At 37.0% G+C, this 20,891-nt stretch overlaps 2 protein-coding genes across 7 annotated transcripts; one reads left to right on the top strand and one right to left on the bottom strand.

Annotated features, from left to right (window-relative positions):
- The first annotated feature begins 74 nt into the window (after positions 1-74).
- bida (BH3 interacting domain death agonist) lies at positions 75-5,036 on the top strand. Its single transcript, XM_058751328.1, has 4 exons — positions 75-228; positions 3,597-3,883; positions 4,180-4,313; positions 4,407-5,036. The coding sequence occupies exons 2-4, from the start codon at positions 3,631-3,633 to the stop codon at positions 4,605-4,607; spliced, it is 588 nt and encodes a 195-aa protein (XP_058607311.1). The 5' UTR covers positions 75-228; positions 3,597-3,630; the 3' UTR covers positions 4,608-5,036.
- On the bottom strand, positions 4,788-19,458 carry bcl2l13 (BCL2 like 13). 6 transcript variants are annotated; one of them, XM_058751324.1, is made up of 7 exons: positions 19,141-19,458; positions 18,143-18,331; positions 15,048-15,149; positions 14,795-14,951; positions 14,453-14,525; positions 14,219-14,347; positions 4,788-7,617 (listed from the first exon to the last, which is right to left on the bottom strand). In XM_058751324.1, exons 2-7 carry the CDS (start codon positions 18,270-18,272, stop codon positions 6,757-6,759), a joined length of 1,452 nt encoding a protein of 483 aa, XP_058607307.1. In that variant the 5' UTR covers positions 18,273-18,331; positions 19,141-19,458; the 3' UTR covers positions 4,788-6,756. The 6 variants fall into 6 exon arrangements, with proteins under 6 accessions (XP_058607307.1, XP_058607306.1, XP_058607305.1 ...); XM_058751323.1 differs by having other exon boundaries at positions 19,084-19,458; XM_058751322.1 differs by having other exon boundaries at positions 19,099-19,457.
- Positions 19,459-20,891: the final 1,433 nt, after the last annotated feature.

Below are 20,891 nucleotides of genomic sequence, written 5' to 3' on the forward strand. Positions count from 1 at the left end.
AATGCTATATATTTTAAATAAAGAGAACAACATCCTACAACACTTTTTTTATTAAAGGCTATCTGTTACTAGAGGAAATTCTTGTCCGTGCGTCGGATTTTGACCACGCCCTTCTGTGAAGCGTCATCATGGGTGACGCAGTCTATGGGGGGGGCTCGTCGCAAATTTATGTTTGTTTATCAGGCGGCAGTGCTTCGCTATTATGTGATGTTTTGACTTGAAGTCTACGTAAGTAACGAATGTTTGTTTTTTTCACTGGAAAGTAAGTACAGTTGACACATATATGGACAGGGTTTAAACGTACCTCGAAGGAGAATAAATAATATTCAGTGTAGTATTAAATTAGTACACACCGGTACTTTTGGTCCTAGATCGTAGCCTAGCTAGTGTTTATCATAGATTCTGTGGACAGTGTTACGACAGTTAATGCAATTTCTTTAAACATAAACATTCATTCACATGTTTATTGTTAGATTTATCCAGATTATAGATTCATATCTATAGAGATGAACTTGGACTGCAGTTTTATCTTACTTTGTTTTGATCTGAGATTTTATTTTATTTTTTAAACCGATCTCTATTCTGCAAAAACCGGGGAACCAAACTCACTGTACACGGTTAAATCTGTCTTCAGAACGGCATTAAAACGTGTATACATTACCCCAATCACAAATAATCACCGAATAATGTTAGCTAGAAATGTTGGCTAAGAAACAGTTAATATTATCAGCCGCTGCTAGTTAGCTGGTTTTTGAGAGCTGGGGTATTTCATTTTACGAACTCCTACAGTCGTACAACCACGGACTAAATTTATTTACGATTATAGCAATCTATAGATCGAAAGATATATATATATATTTTTTTTTTTATACAGCTGTAATATGTTTATGTATGTATTACCTATAGCTTATGGTATTCCAGTAGCTTAGACAGTGGAGCATAGCGTTAGCAACGCTAAAGTCATGGGTTAAAAACTGGCATGAAGTTACTTGGGTAAAGTTGATTTTATATTGGCACATTCGGACTATTGCATTCAGTTACTTTGTTAACCGCACTACATTGGACATTCGCAAGTAAATATGACATTAAAACAATACTTGTGAAAAAAGTGTACGTTAGTAGGTTGACAATGATGTCGCTGATTAGAATTTGCACTTTCACATATAATTAGAAAGTTATTGAACGCGGAAATGTGTGAATGTGCGAATATAAAACCAACTTTTCCCAAGTCATGAACTTGGCTTGACGTTGGACGTTCGATATTCGCATATTTAGGGAGTTTGGTAAAGTTGGCAAGATGTTCACAGATTCTACTTTTCCGGATCAATAACTCGTGAGCAAAACGTTTTTATGAAACAAATGACGCCTCTTTTCATTCGTAGTGATGTAGAAAACAAGCTACAAGTGTGTTTTCCTCAAAACAAGCTTTCCTCCGCTCTCGAAATACATCGATCACAATGCGTTGGCGTCTGAGAGATAAGTCATAAGGGACAGTCTGCAAAGTGCGAAACGCGAAAAATGTTACTAATAAAATACTCAATAACTTCACAGTAATACACTGCAGTGTCATCTAATTTAGTTCACACATCACTGCTTTCCTGCTGGTTATACTACAACACTTATTTTGAAAATTATTGCTTTTACACATTTTTTTATGATTTGTTTTATTATGAAAAATAGTTAATAACTTCACTGTAAGGCACTGTGCTTTCACCAAATGCACTTCACACATCACTGCTCTCAATTATTTTCAAAATTAGTGTTGTAGTATAACCAGCAGGAGAGCAGTGATGTGTGAACTGAAGTTGGTGAAAGTACAGTGTGTTACAGTAAAGTTATTAACTATTATATCCAATAACAGTCATATTATTGAGTATAAAAATGATCCAAAAGCAATTATTTTCAAAATGAGTGTTGTAGTATAACCAGCATAAGATCAGTGATGTGTTAAGTGAATTTGGTGAAAGTACAGTGTGTTACAGTAAAGTTATTAACTATTATGTCCAATAACAGTCATGTTATTGAATATACAAAAAACATAAAAATGATCCAAAAGCAATTATTTTCAAAATGAGTGTTGTAGTATAACCAGCATGAGAGCAGTGATGTGTGAAGTGAATTTGGTGAAAGTACAGTGTGTTACAGTAAAGTTATTAACTATTATGTCCAATAACAGTGAAGTTATTGACTATTTTTCATAATAAATTATCATAAAAAATATGTCAAAGCAATTATTTTCAAAATAAGTCTTTTGGTATAACTAGCAGGAGAGCAGTGATGTATGAAGTGAATTAGGTGAAAGTACAGTGTGTTACAGCAAAGTTATTAACTTTTTCATAATAAATCATCATAAAAATTATGCCAAAGCAATTATTTTCAAAATAAGTGTTGTAGTATAACCAGCATAAGATCAGTGATGTGTGAAGTGAATTTGGTGAAAGTACAGTGTGTTACAGTAAAGTTATTAACTATTATGTCCAATAACAGTGAAGTTATTAACAATTTTTCATAATAAAAAAAATCATAAAAGATGTGTAAAAGCAATAATTTTCAAAATAAGTGTTGTAGTATAACCAGCAGGAGAGCCGTGATGTGTGAACTGAATTTGGTGACACTACAATGTGTTACTGTGAGTTATTGAGTATTTTTATTAGTAACAATTTTCGCGTTTCGCCCTTTGCAGACTCTCTCAGACTCCAGCGCATTGAGATCAATGTATTTTGTACAGAGCGGAGGAAAGCTTGTTTTGAGGAAAACATGCTTGTAGCTTGTTTACTACACCATTACGAATGAAAAGAGGCGTCATTTGTTTCGTAAAAACGATTTGCTCACGAGTTATTGATCCGAAAAAGTAGAATCTGTGAACATCTTGCCAACTTTACCAAACTTATTTAGGGACCGTCTCTGAAGTTACATGCGATATTGGTATAGATTTTTCTGACTTCAATAGCATATGAGCAGAATGACTTACAGTCATAACACAAACTGAGCCCATTCGGTACTGAAAAATTATAATTTTTTTTACATATAATTTTGTGTTTATTTTAATAAATATCAAAAATGTAAAAGGTGTGCATTATAGTTGACATCTAGATGAACAGATTATAGTTTGTGTTATGACTGTAAGTCATTCTGCTCATATGCTATTGAAGTTAGAAAAATGTATACCAATATCGCATGTAACTTCAGAGACGGCCCCTAAATATGCTATGGAACGTCCAATGTCAAGCCAACTTTATGCCAGTGGGTTACAAGAGTTTGCCAGAAAACTTTATGCATGTTTACAAATTTAAAATCCTTTATTTTTTTAATAGTTTATACAATCAAGAATGTCCCTAAAAGTAGGTTTTGTCAGGTGTAGCTCACTTCTGGGTTCACATTCATCCCCTAAATATGGTTAACTAGACACAGACATACTGTATAGTATAAATTTGTATCTATGGTAAAGTAGTTAATATATTTAAATATGTTGACCAGGCCATGTACAGTCTTGTAAATCATTATGTGACCAAGGGCATGCAAATTGCAAAACTCATTTCTTTTAATATTATCATGATATTGAAACTAATTGTTTTTGTGTTTTTCTTGAATTGCAGTACACCTGTATGAGGCATTGTACAGGTTTGTGCAATGGACTGCAACAGAAACTTTGACAGTTTTCCAGACACTTCCCTGGTGCTCCTTTCCTTCCTTAAGCAAAAAGGCTGCCAAAATAGCCAGCTTCAAAGAGAGCTTGATTATCTTGATGAAAAGCTAACGCTGCCTACAAATCACAATTATATTGAGAGTGATGAGGAATTACAAGCGGATGGACACAGTTTCTCAGTCAGCTACAGAGAACTTCTACATGAATTTCAGAATCAAGTTCAGCCTCAACTACCAGGTATATTATTTCCTCTTATTTTACTTAAAGGATAAGCCAATAATTATTTTCACATTATGGCTGATAACTGATTATAAATACCTGATATTTTATCTAATTTAAATAGAACATATTATTATTATTATTATCATTTATTTTTGTTTGGGACGACATGAGGGTGAGTAAATGACAGAATGTAATTTTTGGAGGGACTGTCACCTTAAATATACAAAATTGGCTGACACTGATAAATTTTGCATGCTTTATTATTAGTTATATAAAAACTATATATTTGCTAATGTATCTCTCCATCTTAGTCAATGCTGAAGAGGCTCAGGCAGCGAGGGAAATGGCTGCAGAGTTGATCAGAATTGCAGACCTGCTTGAGCAGAGAGTCCTGTCCCAGGCTGCTGACAGTTTGTCCAAGAAACTATGCAGATCTCAAGAGCTGGTGAGAAAAAATGCAAACTAATTATAAATATACACTAACGGTTGCTCCTTAAAACTGGAAACACCATTTACAATATTTCTTAAACATTCACAGTTTTGGGGCGGACATCTTTCTGATGGAGTGCAGGCCTTACTTCGCCAAGTGGCAGGTGCCAAAGAGTTTAAGAAGGAACTTGTGGAGATGGCCTTCACTTTTGTGCTTATGAAGACTGTTTGTGAACATGTGCCTCAATTCTTCTTTGGTCTTTACGGCACAGTGGTGCAGTATTTCTTACCACACAGATCCCACTCATGAGCTCTGTGTTCCAGTTATTCATTCATGGAATGTGAATATGTGTGTATAGATAAATGATACATTTGAAATCTTTGCTAAAAGTGATAGTCAAGACTGCAATGCTAGCAAAACCTTATGTAAAATATTTCTTTCTGAAAAAGTTTCCTTTTTTCTGTATATTCCTTGTAATACTGTCTGTGATTAACCTTCTTTCTTTTTTTTTTTGGCACTTTGGCCATGTTTTATGGTCTTGTTAGGCATTTGATTGTTTCTTTAACTGCCATGGAAAAAAATATCCTGATTATACGGGAAACTAAACCAAATTTGTGAAAAATATATGCACTCTGATAACTTTTTGATCTCTTTCAATCTTATAATCTCTTCTCATTCAGTCTGTAAAGCATATCACACGATCAACCGTCTCTTTTGAAATACAACAAATCTGACTCATATCAGTACAAAATAGAGGAAGCAAACAGTTTCTGTCAAAGTTTGCATGTCTTTTTTTTTATTTAAGCAATGTTTCATCATGATAAAATTCATGCTTAAATCAGGACACAAACTACAAGGTTAACCCTTGATGGGATACAGTTTTATTTCACAGCTTTTATCCATCTGTGATACAAAAAAAAAACCTCACTTGCAAAAAAAAAAAAAAAAAAAAAATAGCACTTTTTCTCTGACGTGAGGTTGCCAACCACTGACAAAACAGGTGGATCCTGCCTGTATGTGTGACTTCTGCTTACATTTTCTGTTGTTTTGACCAGGGTCTCTTTTGGATAGGCACACAACAGGGAAAGGAGGGTGACAAGGCTGTGCTGTGCAGGCCAGGCCTTTTTTGCTTTCAGGGACAAACAACAGCACAAGGTACAGGCAAGGTGTAAATCAGACACAGAAGACAGAAAATACTAAGTTTGAGGAGACAAAGAAACACTGCAAAGGACCGATGACTGATCTGTGTGGCTCAGAAGACATTTAAGAGACGTTCTGGTCCCCCAAACCTGAAGTCAGCACTTGATTTGAGCAACAGACAGTTAATGTTACCTAACACAGCAAATCACTTTTTACTCTAGAATTACAAAACTCATTTGGATGTTTCTAAATCATGGTGGTTTAAGATTAAACCACAACTTTAATGTTTCATCATATTCTCATTTTAATATGTCACAAGATTTTATTGAAATTGCTTCTGACCCAGAATTAGGGACATTTAATTACAAAATTCACACTTAGAAACATCATATTAGAAAACTAAATATGACTTTTCATCTAGCATTATCTTCCGCTTCCTGACATTGAGATAAATTCAGTCAACTGTGCCCTGTTGCCATGGCAATATTGACTGTGCTGGTGTAGTATTTTCACGAGGTTCTACAAACATGTTTAGTACCTAACAGAACAAAATGCTCACATTATAGTGAATTGCTGTACATGAAGAAATGACAATCCCTTAAAATGTATCGGTCAAAGTGTAGGGGTTTCCCATTTGAGGCTGTGACCTAGGCTTCTATGTTTAACTTTTAAAAGGGGGAATTCAAACAAAAGCATTTATGCAAGCCTAATTTATTAAAAATACACACTAAAGATGGCTAACATGAATGTCTAAATGAATCAAGAATGCATGGATACTTTGCTTTTGGTTGTTGCGAGTAAACTTGTACAAGTACTGATATATTTTGGGAGAATATGAGTCACAAAATCCATCTGAAGAGCACAGCCCATAAAGATTTGCACTTTAATATTTAGTGTTTGATAAGATAAAAACATAATCATGCACTCAAGCTTGTGTTTAAAAATCAAACCTAACTTCATTAAATCAAATATTTATATATGAGAATAAACATGCTTCACTAACACAAATTAACTTCTTCTGAATCAGAAGCCTTGATGTTCCTTTTGGAACCAGGAACCTAGGTCACAGCCAACTAAACCAATCACTACTATGTTTACTAATACAGCACAAAAGAAACCTGACTTCACCTGTAAGTTCCTCTCCAGTCATAAAGCTGGACTAAGCCAACAAATAAAAGCAACGAGAACAGAAAATAAAATGGTATGACACATAAGAGGAGTACTTTTCCCATGAAGTGCAGCTTGTGACTGCACTGTGACCCACAGGGCTTCCGTTAGGGCAAGAGATACAGTGAGGTCATGGACAGTCACAGACATTCTACTTCTTCCTGTAGGCCAGCGCTCCAAAAGCCAATACTGCAGCGATGGCCACCAGGGCAGCACCACCATATAGCAGCACAGGGAGGTCAGAGGCCTCGGGATGTGGCACTGACTTTGTCTGCACCTCAGGAGGGGTCAGGACAGGGAGGTCGTGGGCCAGGGAGGAGGCCTTCAGATCCACCTCTGGAAGTATCTCCTGCTCCAGGGTTGCTTGGACCACTTCAGGTTCTAGATCAGGTGGGGGAGATGATTGTGGCTCCACAGGAGCTGGAACAGGCTGAGACTGAAGTTCAGGCTCAGGCACAGGGAACGAGGCAGCAGCAGGGGCGGATGGGTGCTCTTGCTCTGAGGCTGGAGGTGGAGGGATTTCTTCCACAGTCGGCTCAGTTGCGGATTGCACTGGCTCTGCGGTTGGTGCTTCTTCTCGAACAGCAGCGAGTTCGCTTTCACTGCCCAGCACGCTAAGTACGCTACTCTGCAGCTCCCCTTCCTCCACCGTCTCCCCACCTTCTTCTAGAAGTTCAGCATCTTCACGCTCCACGTGGACAATGTCAGAGTTCGAGGAGTTGTTCTCACTTTGCTCCTCGACTAACGCCACTCCCTCGACGCTGTCCAGACTCTTGGCGTCTTCGGGGTCCATCATGCCAACCTGCGCCCAAGACTCGTGTCCTGTCAGAGACACAGGAAGACTCTCTGTCTGCCAGGAAGCTGGCCCACTGCTATCTCCAAGAGTCAGTAGTGAAGCAGGAGGGCTCAGCTGATCCGAGACCTGTTCACCTGACAGGATGTAGATGTCGTTACTGTCCTCGGCTATGATCACGCCAGGGTCCTCAGCTTCATCCAGGCTAAACACAGTGCCCTGTAATTTAAGGAGTGGAAAATCAATCAAGTTGGTCCATTAATTGTTTTTTATTCCAAATACAAAGATTCTACTCTATTCTTCTATAAATGAGAAATGTTTCAATGAAGGACTCACTGTCCTGCAAAGTTTATTTCCAACCTGTTTCAGCACACCTACTAGTGTATTTTCAAACAATCCAGAAGAGCTCCATTATGTGCTTCCGGTGGGTTTGATTAAACTCTGCAGGATAGTGGGTTCCCAGGAGCTGAGTTGAAGACCTCTGACGTAGAACATAACGGTTTTGGCAAGTTTTGAGTCATGAGAACAAATGTTACGTTTCATTTTAAAACTGTGGTAAGCCAAATATACACATTTCCTTCTGTGGTAACTCCAAATGTCTAATCTCTTTCCCACCACAACAAAAAACATGTTTGTTTTGTTTTTTTGTTTTTTTTTAACAAAAAATGGTCTTCCTGATTGTGTCTGCAAACCATTCTCATGGAGATCCACATAACTGATAACCTTCACAAATAAATGTGCCTAAAAGAAGCATGAAGTACACAAAAGATATTTATTTTAGATTGTTACAATATTTTACAATACTACAATTTGTTTTGTATTTAATCAAATAAATGCAATTTTGAGTGTAAGCTTTAATCAAAAAATAAAAATAAAAATAATGATCATACTAACCCCGAACTTTTAAAAGGTAGTGTAACTTGTTCAAATAAAATGCATGTAAAATAAAGTGAGTGTGTGTGTACACCTGTTTTTCTATTCAGGTGGGGACTTAAACCTGAATACACAGACTCATAGGGACTATGTTGAGGTCCCCACAGGTAAACAAGCTAATAAATGTCACAGAATGAAGTTTTTTGAAAATCTAAAAATGCAGAAAGTTTCCTGAACGGGGAAGGTTTAGGTGTAGGGCAACAGAATATACGGTCTGTACAGTAGAAAAAGCATTATACCTATGGAGAGTCCCCACAAGGATAGCAAACCAGACATGTCTGTGTGTGTGTGTGTGTGTGTGTGTGTGTCTATATATAATATATTTATTGCTGTAAGTCTTCTGTAGTACATTACGTGGAATTTACCATGACAGGATCATTTGTCACTGAATTTCTTCTGCCACCCAGTGGAGTGTGAGAGTAATACAGCTATAATAATAAACTTCATAGTTAACTACACAAGATTAACTTTAAAATGCAAAGTATCAATTATGGACAGCTATTAACTGAATATGATGTTAGCTTATTCTAGCTGCATTTTACTGTATTTCACTGATTTTCTTCAGTGAAAGGTTTTCCTTCAGTTCACTTGGTTCTTGCGTAAAAACGGTTTAAAAAGACTACAGACAGCCGTACAGCAAGTCAAGCTGAAAAGAGTGTTGATTGTGTGTTTTTGAAGAAGCTTCAAGTAATTTTAGAAAATAAGAACCAAAGGCAGACCTGAGGGCAGTCTTCACTGTACCGTCCCTCATATCTAGCCATGACTTTATCTTTCTCTGTCACCCACACAATGACATCACCATACAGCTGTGGTGTCTGTATATGCCACTGGGCTCTGAATGTCTACCACAACTAGGTCAAGCATGCAAAACGAGCCCATTTGAATTTGAACTCATTGTCTGTAAACATGTCAGTTTGTGCTCATTTGCATTAAGCAAACTTAATATATTGTCCCTTGCTTAAAGGACACCGTTCTGCTCCCTGTGCCTTTTCTGGTCTTTTAGCTTTCAGTAATCCACCACTGTGCACGTGCATCTAGTTTCACATGTAATCCTGTCTCACACGAATGCTTTCAAAAACACATTAGACCACAGCATCTGGATTAACATCTAATAGCCAACCGAGAAAGGTCCATAAGCACACAACCAATAGAATGTGACAGTGCCTTATACATTACTTACAGATAACCAACACATGTAACCTTAAAAAAAATAACTAAATAGTTATATGACTTTAAAGAGTTTCCAAAGAAACCTGAAAACCAAATCAAAGAAATAACCTGTTGTTGTTGTTTACCATGCAGATTTAAGAAAATTACATTTCTGTCTTCATATATGGTTATGTCAAGTAAAGACAAAAGTTTGGGGTTGAGTTTATACTCGTTACTTATTTACTTAACATGAATAAAAGCATTAATTTTCCAAAAACAAAAAAACATTTGTACCAGCCCCAAACCTTTGAACGGTAGTGTATAATAAATAATGTGCTGCGTATATTATACTTGTTTTACAGATGCACACACAATAATTCTAATTAAAGTAATACACAAAATAATTTGTGGCAAGTAAAGACAACTATTTATATGCATGTGATGCCATCGCAGAAAAATAGATGGTTTGAGCTGACATTTAATTGCATTTGCTCGCATAACTGTGACTTATTTTTAAGCTGATTATAAACCCAAGAAAAAAAAAAACATAACTGTGAAATCCAAGCTTTCTCCTTGCATACTTTTACACGTTACATTCTCCTTTTGGGCTCTAAAGACTCGAGCATTAATTAGTATGGTTATGAAGTAAACTTAAAATAATACAAACCCTATGTACATAGTCCAAATTGACAATACCTTTTTGAAACGGTGGAGTAAGATAGACGTTTCCTGCAAGATTAGGCTTGCTTTCCTATCCAGAGACTGTCTAAAAATGAAGTTATGCTGTAAGGCGTATTCTCTTAGGTGAGCATTGGGTGCCTATACACCACTCCACCCTCACCTGAAGACAAAAACTCACACATGCCTGCCAAACTCAAATGCTTTCGCACTCAAACAAGAAATCAATATTGAAGATAGGGTGGGGTCCAGAGCACACAACCTGCCGAGTGGTAAACATTTGGTAATACTGTGCTACTAACAAGTATGAGAACTAATGTGTATACTAAACATACGCTAGTACAGTTCAATAAAGTGGGGGTCAATGAGATTTTTTAATGTTATTGAAAAAAGTCTCTTATGCTCACAGAGGCTGCCTTGTTATCAAAAAAAGTACAACAGTAATATTGTGAATTTTTTTTTACAATTTAAACTTGTCTTTTAATATATTTAATGAACAGCATTTATTTAAAACATAGACCTTTTGTAACATCACAAATGTCTTTACTGTCACTTGCTAATTACTAAATAAAAAGTATAAAAACATTTTTTTTAATCTTACTGATCCCAAACTTTTGAATGGTAATGTGCATAAATGTGAATGCGGATACATTCTGCATCGGAATCAGTGTAGACACAAGCCACCTTTTAGACGGTATATACTACATTTAACACTTATAAGGCAGTTTCTACTGTTAAGGCATCCACACCAAAGATAAACATATCTTGTCTTTTGCGGGTGCACCATACATGTGGATTTCTACATACTGTCCCATTCGCCTGTAAATGCTGAACTGCGTCTGCTGAAACCTGCTCATTCATTAATAAAGCATCAGCTTGACCGATAATGAGTTAACATTCCCTCCTTTTAAAACATCTAAACATATCCTAAATGTACATAAGCAAATACTTAATTTTGTTAAAACTACATTCAAATCAACTTAGGATGCTTAGGGGAAAGATTCTTCTGGATCTCCCATAGGATGTCAGGCATACAGGTCACCATCTCAACTAGCACTGCGAGTAGTTTGGAGGCAGTCAAACTGGGACAGCCTTGCTCCAGCTGATTCATAGGAGGATTTATCAGATTTATTTCTGTTCTTCATCTCTGGAGTGTGTGGGGGTGGCGTATGGCCTCTGTTTGTGTGATGAGAGCAGAACATCGCCTGTAAAATGTAGTTACGTAAGAGGCCAGGCTGTGCGATGTGCCGGGGTGATGCGACCTGATGTGGCTCCGCTCTCAGCACCAACTGATTTACAGACAGGGGCACACTGCTTTGGTAGCAGTTTGTCTGTACCAGTACAACAGGAGTCAAATTACATCACATCAAGCCAACTCAAGGATCTTTGCTGTGCCATGTGACACAGACACCCTGAAGGTCAACTCTGTGTTACGTACAGAACAGACAGAGGGACAGGGGGGGGATAAAGGGGTGGGGCGACTCACAAGACAAAATGTCCCACACGTCCCACACACTGGCTTTGTGTTACCCCAACTGAATGCTTTCCCTTGACCTATAGGAGTTTGTCATGATCAGAGCAGACAGCATGATTCAGCGGGAACAAGCCACTGACTTGCTGTATTTTGGTTTTCAAAATGGCTTCTTGCTGGGTTTTGCAGAATAGACACACAAACAGATTCCTTCTCATTCACGTCACTGGCTTTGGGTCTTATTCATTAAATTATTTTCTGCATAATCGTGCATTAAAACCATTCATGCATGAATTGTTACACTATATTGGTTCAACAATTTATGCATGAATGCTTTAGCAAACAATTGATTGTCATGTTTCACGAATGAGGCCTATTTTATTTTGTTCTCTATAACAATTATTGTGCTTCCACAAAGATACAAAAAACAATTATATTCAGCTAAAAGCAGAACCGAGCAAACAGAATCACTCCATCTGCAGTCATTTCTAACATTAAATTAAATATTTACAGACTGGCCTATTTAATGGACAGAACTAAATGGAGAATTAAACCTTGTGAGAGTGTCCTTGTGTTTGCTATTTTATTATCCATTTATAACAGCTATTACGTGATGGAGAGCAAGAACGAGGTCAAAAAGACCTAAATCCATAACATTTATGTTGTTTTGCGCAAATGGACCACAATAGAATAATCTCATCTGATCCTGACACCTAGAAGAAAGCAGCAGTCCTACCTGCCTGTGTTCGTCTCTTAAGTGCGCAGAACTCCAGCAATGACCACAAGGAAATGAAGTGAATGAGTGGCGGAGAGAAAGTATAGACAGGATAAAGGTTTCTGTCAGAGTAATGGGGCTGGAACTGCTGAGCAGGAGGTCTGGTTTGTTTGCACACGGTCTCCTCCTCCTCGTCAGACTCCTCCCAGCTGCATTCAAACTCTCACAGATGCTTATCCCGACTCATCTATGCCAAAGCTCTCGCTCCATCACTGGAATGTGGTCCTGTACCGAGCGGCAGTATAAAACAAAGGTCTCCCTTCCTCCCTGCGTCAGTGTCAACGGTGCACTAATTAAATTAATCCTTCTGACTGAGTTCTTCAGCTCGCACATGAACTGAGTCTTTCATACGGACGGCCCTCATCTCAGATACAGTGTGACCCAAATAGGATGTTATAAACAAACAAGACCTTTCTCATGCTTTACGACATCAGACAGTGGTGAAAAGTTGTTCTCATAAAACATTTGCATGAGGGTATGATAGCCTTCCGAAATGAACCTTGAGTTTGAACTATCAAATTCCATACAATTACATTTTGATAAGATGAATGGGAATGAGTGTGCATATTATGCAAAACATTAAGTTAAAGAGTAATTCTTTATTATGACCTTTAATATGAAGTACCAAAGAATTGTGCCATAAACCAATATGCTCATGATCACCATGGCTTGACAGAAGCACCACAAAGTTATCACTGTCCATAAAGGTGAAAGGAAGGTGAAATTGTCGATGAAACCCTAAACAAAGTTATCTCAGCCATCACATAGCCACATAATGCGTTTAAAGAACACTACTAAGGATTGTATGGAAACACAATCCTTGTTATCCAAAGGGTTCTGAATACTTTGAGCAAAACATTTAAACGAAACATTGTAAAATTATACTAGCATTATCCAGCAGCAGCTGCATTAGGTAATATGTTAAAATCATGAGCACAGCTCTGGCTCCCTCTCCTGACAGCAGTTTTGAAAAACACAGTGAAAGGCCATTCTTTCTCAGATTTGCCTGACCTTAACCTCTTAAAGGCACTGGTTCTCAACCAAGAGGACAGGACTTACTAGGAAGCCTCAGCAAACCCCCAAGGGGTCTGCAAGATGACCTAAACATCTTCAAATTAATATATTTTCAATACAACTAATATTCATATTATTAACAAAAGAATAAAATTAAATTAAACTTATTTAAATGCTAAAAGAAATCATTAATTTGCAAAACTTGTGTTAAAAATGTAACTTATTTTGTCTTCTGGGAAACATAACTATCTTTTGCAGCCTCTGAAGGGCAGTACTAAATCTCCATTCTGTTCAAATGCATGGTTTTTCCTTCTGGAGCATCAGTGAGCGTTTGAACCTTATGTAATAGTTGCATATGAGTCCCTCAGTTGTTCTCAGTGTGAAAAGATGGATCTCAAAATCATACAGTCATTGTTGGAAAGAGTTGAAATACACAAAAATGCTGCATAACCAAAGAATCTGTAGGACCTGGAGGATTTTTCTGAAGAACAGCAGGCAGTTTAACTGTTCAGGACAAACAAGGGACTCATGAACAACTATCACTAAACAAAAACACAGCTGTGGATCATTCAGGTAACAACACAGTATTAAGAATCAAGAGGATGTAAACTTTTGAACGGGAAAAAATATATATTTTTATAAACTCAACTATTATTTTCTCTTGAGGACTTTATGTAAACATCTTTTATGTGAAATATCTTGATTAATAATTAACATTTTGCAGATTCTGAAAGGGGGATGTAAACTTTTGACCTCAACTGTATAGACAGTACATCACCCATTAAATATAAGTTACTCACCCATCCTCCCTGCTGAATGATGAAGTCTGCTTGCGATTCCTCAAGGTAACGCAAACCATAATGTAGCAGAGTTTCCAGTGGCTGCCCCTCATTCTGCAGGGCTTGTAACAATACTAAGGGTACCAACACCTAAACAGAGCAACACAATGACAAAATAGGTAAAAGAAGGACAGAGACATTCACGATTCAGTGAAACTTCCCAATGGACCTGTGTGCTGAGTTTTTTTGGATTACCTTGCTCCATCCTCCTTGAGCATGAGAGGACACCTCCTCCACCGCTGCTCTGAAGTGCTCAAAGTCCAAATCACTGCACGAGAGGCACACACATTATTAAGATTCCTCTGTAGTAATTTGAATTTGCTTGTTCTTCAGAAAAACATCAGCATAACATATGTTGAAAGCTTTAGTCAATATTTAAGGTAAATGTCAAGAATGAACTCATTTGAAGCCAACTTATATGTGCAGGCTGTTTACACAATGCATTTTTCTGGCATAGACCTCTGCCAAGTACGTTACTAGATCTTTTTTAGAACTACTAAAATTGTCCAGGAATTTTCCCTGGATATTTAAAAGGACCTGCTCAGAAGCGTGTGAGTGGCGGAGGACAGGTGTGTGTCCAGGTCCCGTGAGACGCAGTCCCCTAGCACTGCCAGGCTGTCCTCTATGGAGCTTTCTGGATTGGCTGGACTGAACACTGGGGACGTGAGCTGATCAAAACCAGTCCTGGAAAAAGCTGAGCAGAAAAAGAGGCAGATGACTTTAAACTATGATCCAGATTTCAGATTCATTTTATCAGGAAAATACAGTGTAATAACAAGAAACATCTTACAGGACGCAATTTCCTCTTCCAGCTGCTTTATTTCATTCTCAATCTGTTTCTTCAGGCTGCTATTGCGCTCTCTTTCCACTTCCTGTGTAGAATGGCTCTCTCCTGCATAGAATCATAAAAAAAAGTGTATATGAATAATTATAATTTCTCTTATTTTGATGTATTAATATACCCGGTCAAGTGTGACCAAAATGCATTTCCCTAATTAGTTCTTTATTTAATTTTATTGTTTAATGAAAATGAGAGTTTACTGACTATTAATTTGTAAATCTACACAGGCAAAATACTTGGTGCAAGATACAATAACTGGAATTCTAGGCTCTTTTGGAGCAAAATATTTTCTACATTGCTTCATTTGAAATAATAACCTTGATTAAATAAAAAAATCATACAATTAGTGTAAACAAAACGTGTAAGCATTATTAAATTTTCTTCAGCTCCTTAAATATTTTGCTAATCTTAAATCCTGAATTTTCTAAAGCAAACTTGATTATTTGAACCTTGATGCGAATATATTAAGCCAAAACCAGCCAGAAATCTCCAGGTATTAAAATCTTTAGCCAAATAATTTTCTACATGACTGATTAAGCTAAAAAAAGGCGAAATGGAAAGAACACTAAAGATGAAACTGAGCCAAAGATACTGGACTGTAACACAGATGCACTCATTTTCTCCAAATACAGTATTAATGGACTACAACAATCCAATACATCTATTTATTATCAGCGGAGGTTGACTTTTGCAAATCAGGATGTAGGAGCAACACAATGTAAATTTTGGATGAAATATTAGCTTCCATTTCATTTTGTATTTAACAGAAACTAGCACTATTACATTACTATTAGATTCAGAACTTACATAATGTCCAGTATATTCAGCACACATCCTGACACACACAGAAAGACAATACGGAGTCAAACTCAGCACTTTTGAACATCATGTCACAATATATTCATGTGCTCCAGATAGTAAATGTAAATAGCAAAAAGAAAATTAAGCCTGATTTATTACCCCCTCCCTCCATTTTTTCACTTTTTTCTATATTATATTTTAATACGTTATTAGAAACAATTCTGTTGTACAGTGGCTGTAATACAACTGGCTTTTCTGTGGTGCCTTAAACCATTGCGTGGCTATTCATTCATACACTGGTGAATTATTTAGTGTTTGAGCTGGCCCAGGCTTTCAGCTCTCTCAACCACACAGACCCAGTGAATGACTACAAAAAGAAGTGTTAGAGAGGGAAAGAAACTGATTTAGAGAGTGTGTATAAAATGACTGAAGCAGACAAAGCCTTTCACAACATTACAAAAGTGTTAAAACTTTACAATAAGGTGTCATTTGTTAACATTAGTTAATGTATTAACTTACATGAACAAACAATGAACAATGCATTTATTATACTATTTATTCATCTTTGTTAACGTTAGTTAATCATTGTTCATGTTAGTTCACAGTGCATTAACTAATGTTAACAAACACAACTTTGCAGTAGTAAATGCTGAAATTAACATTAAGATTAATAAATGCTGTAGAAGTATTGTTCATTCTTAGTTCATGTTTACTAATGTCGTTAACTAATGTTAACTAATGATCCTTATTGTAAAGTGTTACCACAAAAGTTGACGGGAGCTCACATTGACTTTTCCCAGGCCGGGCCAGTCTTTGGTCAGTTTTGTTCAGGCTGAGCTTCGCTCTGAACAGTGGCATGTGAACAAGCCAACGCTGATTGCATATGACAGTCTGTCAGAGTGCAGAGCGGGTCGAGTGGAAAGAGGGATCAGAAGCTACTTTCAAAGCTGACTGAATGAAAACCAGAGCAGGACACAGGACATTCCTCATTGAACCGCTGATATGCCCAAGGCTCCAAAATCTCCAACAGGCAGCTTAAGCCCATACCATCCTCTGTAATAAAGTCAACCAGACTAACTGTCAATGACAAACTCTATGTGCGCTTTGCATCCACTTCTAAACTCCACAAGAACTAAATAAAAAACATTAAAGTCAATATTCATGAGAATCCGCCTTACAACTTCTCCTCTAAACAAAATGCCCATGGACTGTTTGAAGCCAGAATCAGACACAAAACATATAAATGATACCGACAGAACCAAATTTGCCAACTGTATATGGACTGCGACATAAGTATAAACAAAACATGCACTCGGAAGGATTCGTTAATGCATTACTTGCAATACCTGCAGGCATTTTTCAATCAAATTACACCGGTTACGGCACACTGTATACAGTACTTTGAGTTATAGTCCATGTTCAAGGGCAAAATGGAGATTCCTGGAGCAGGAATGTGACCTCAGTAACTGTAGACAAACCCTACTACAGACTGAAACTAATGGTGGTGTTTCTGCAAAGAAGCTCTATGGAAAGTCTAAGAAGAACTATTGCTGTAGTGACCGTTGAGTTCAATTAGTTTTTTCCCCACAACATCTACATTGCTTTTTTCCTACCATTACAGTCATGTTTACTTGTGTATATCTCTCACCATTTGATGCATATTGTATGTTTTAACGGTGTATAATACAGCATCCAGAATCATCACTAAGTTGACCATCTAGATAACATGGTGAATGTATACAATAGTGTGGGTAATGTTTATATGGCAGACAATGAAACGGATGCTAAGAAAGTCCCCAAGAAATAGACAAGAATTGTTTCTGACAATGCACTTGAAATTGACAAAATAATAATTATGACATTAGAATTGGGAAGTGACTTTTGTAAAAACACATCTTAATGCCAAGCCCTGTACAGCTTAATAATAAAAGAAGAGTCTATCTGCTAAATATTTTGAATGCGACTTTTCAAAACTTCTACACTTTTTCATCAGTGTCATTACTTCTACAGGAATTTTGAATTGCATAAAACAGATGACTCTTTTCCATGCATGTACACAGAAAATGTGCTTTCTTGCCTCACCACGCTTGCATTGCAATATACAACTTCTTCCTGTTTTCCTGCATAAGCGAGGCAAACATACCACTGAAAGTTTTGTCATTGTTTGAGATTAAATTAAACTCCTTATGATTCTTGCCAGGCAGGCAGTTTGTACGTACTGAATTGTGGATGTGAGTTCTTACCCTCCGCTGTCTTTGAGGGTCTTGATCTTGACGGCGGAGGCTGAGGCAAGCTGAGGTAGCTGAGGATGACATACTTGGTCTCATAGTGAAATTCTTCAGGCACTGTGGTGGAGGAGCCAGAGGCAGCCATTGAAGAGAAATGTCAGGCTCTCAGGGACATGCACGACCAAATGACAGTGTTCACAAGTCCTAGAACAAACAAACACTTTATAAGGTATAAGTTAGTCATACAATTTGGGGAACTTCTGGCATGTGCTCCACTAAGAAAAACAAAAGGTATAAGTATGTGAACATAAACCATGACAATGACTTTCACCTGTGGAGGACAAAAAACGATGGCAGAACGTTAATGACTGACAAGCCTCAGTCACCATTTACATTTACTGCAACTTTTATTTCCATACAATGAAAGTGACTGAGGTTGTCATTCAGCCTAAACTTCCCAGCATGAGTAAATGATGACAGAAGTTTTATATAGTGGTAAACTATTTCAACTCAGCAGCTTGTATGTGAGCTGCCAGTCTGAAACAGAAACACAGATGTAACTAAAACGGTTACGTAAGATTATTTCACAAACCCCTTGACTGATATGTGAATTATTTCCATGCATGCAACACTGCAAGACACCCAACTCTAAAGTTGCTCAAGTTTGTCTCTTGACCACTTCAAAACTGGACAGTTCCTATAACACTGCAACGCACATTTCTCCTGGCAAATGTCCCGAAAGTGACGTGAGATATGTGCAACTAAGTCCAACACATTTAATAGAACATGGTGTACAATGTAGCGCACGCGGACACCCACTGAACCTCTCTGCTTGCTCGCCACACCTACTCGCATGCCAGAGTAACCAGCTAGCCGCTAAAGTTTAAACATAACCTGATAGTGTCACTTATAACATAACATGCTATCCATTTAACGTGAACATGCTGCGACTTAACTTGAATGGGTCGTACCTCTGCGCCAGTGATAATTTTGTTCGCTCAGAGGGTGCTCACCCGGTTTCTTTCACAGTTAACTATATAACTGCTTTGCCTGTGGGATGGCTAACAGTTTAGACGTGCGCTTGCGTGGTGCCCATGCTGCGCGTGTGCGGGAGGATGAAGCCAAGCGCGCTGCTCCGCCTCGATTGTATTCCGGCTACTATGACGCGCGAGGACGTGGAAACGAGAAGGTCAAGGATAGAGTGGGCAACGGAGAAGGGATACTTCTTCACCCGATACATTTACTTCCAGTTCCATTAACAGTTCTCGGACGAACGCGCAAGAATGATTCATATATGTGTCGGTTCTTTTTGGTGAACCACGCATCGCGATTAGTTCAATTCACGAACAAATGATTCTCATGAACCTGTTCTTTTCGAATCTTTCGAATCAACACGTTTCTCAACGGCTCTGTTGTTTTGATTAAACTTATTTATTTTTGATTAAATTATTTAATTAATTAAATATTAAGGTATTTTCGTCACCTTCTACCAGTGACTGTCGTTTTATTATAGGCTACGACAACGGTCTATTTTATAAACATGAATAACTGCAACGTTCACATGTTTAATATTTTTAAACTAATATGAATTTTTAAACTACTATGAAGTACTAATATTGAATTGCATTGCCTATATAAAAAAAAAATCATTAAAAGTCAGTCAAGTACACATTTTTGTTCTGTTGGAGGCTTAAATATGGCGCGTGGGTGTATAGAAGAATAAGAAATCAACGTTTTTAGTCTTCAAGAAAAAAGGATTTCTATTACTAGCCAAAAACAAATTAAGATTGATTGAATAAAAAAACATCTGAATCGTACGCTTGGGTATGAAATCTAATATGTGCCCCATATAAAACCATAACGCAATCCAGTCATGTGTGCTCATGGCATTTAAGTGTATTTGCTGCCCTCAAATGGTGCAAGAACATGTTTTTTTTTTTTTTTGGTTGTTTGTTTGTTTTTACTCAAAAGTAAACTGGAACACTTTAACATTCTTGAAAATTTACCAGCATATCATGTTCACAAATACAAAATAAGACCATTCCATATCAGACAAAGAACATAACAAAAAAAAAAACTTTAAATGGTTATATAGGCTATTGCGTAAATATTTATTCAAATATATTACATAATTAGACAACATTTTAAATGCAACAGTATAGAATGTGATAATTATAAATTATTAATTTAGGAATGTTTATATATATATATATATATATATATATATATATATAATTTTATAATGCACATTCATGTATTAAAACAATATCCTTTGGACATTGTTGGGGCAGAATACATTATCATTTTCTTTTGAAGTTTCAAGCAATGAAACTTGGTGTTAAAGCTTGAGGAAAAAAGCACAAATATGCGTAAAACGGCTATGGTCTTTACAAATTAAAAGAGCTTTATGTTTATCATTTGCTTTATGTTAATCATTTTAGGTTAGGGAGAGACCAGGTATTTGAAATGTCCTGAGGGTGTCAGCACTGAGCCTTTTTTCTTCTTCTTTTGGACAGGGCGGCTTTTCTGTTGGTCTTATTTCCTTGTTTTCATTTATTTTCATGGTTCATTGTTTGATTCACCTCCACCTGTACAAATATTGCACAATAATAATAATATGTCTAATATAATCTGGGTCTTATTTGGTGCCACTAAAGGAATGAATCATAAAGGAAAAGCTCTACTTGCCTTTATACTGACTCAATATCCTTCAGACACAAAATGTGTTTTCCAAAAATAATTGTTTACTCAGGCTAGTCATTAA

This window comes from Onychostoma macrolepis, chromosome 18, assembly GCF_012432095.1.
Source record: "Onychostoma macrolepis isolate SWU-2019 chromosome 18, ASM1243209v1, whole genome shotgun sequence".
Classification (NCBI taxonomy): Eukaryota; Metazoa; Chordata; class Actinopteri; order Cypriniformes; family Cyprinidae; genus Onychostoma; species Onychostoma macrolepis.

What these genes read in the sequence shown, in the direction of transcription:
- bida (XM_058751328.1), top strand. Translation starts at nt 3,631, where the DNA reads ATGGACTGCAACAGAAACTTTGACAGTTTTCCAGACACTTCCCTGGTG. An exon ending in AGTTCAGCCTCAACTACCAG is followed by an intron (nt 3,884 to 4,179) that starts GTATATTATTTC and finishes TCTCCATCTTAG; the next exon opens with TCAATGCTGAAGAGGCTCAG. An exon ending in TATGCAGATCTCAAGAGCTG is followed by an intron (nt 4,314 to 4,406) that starts GTGAGAAAAAAT and finishes AAACATTCACAG; the next exon opens with TTTTGGGGCGGACATCTTTC.
- bcl2l13 (XM_058751324.1), bottom strand. Translation starts at nt 18,272, where the DNA reads ATGGCTGCCTCTGGCTCCTCCACCACAGTGCCTGAAGAATTTCACTAT. An exon ending in ACCCTCAAAGACAGCGGAGG is followed by an intron (nt 15,150 to 18,142) that starts GTAAGAACTCAC and finishes GATTCTATGCAG; the next exon opens with GAGAGAGCCATTCTACACAG. An exon ending in CTCAAGGAGGATGGAGCAAG is followed by an intron (nt 14,348 to 14,452) that starts GTAATCCAAAAA and finishes TGCTCTGTTTAG; the next exon opens with GTGTTGGTACCCTTAGTATT.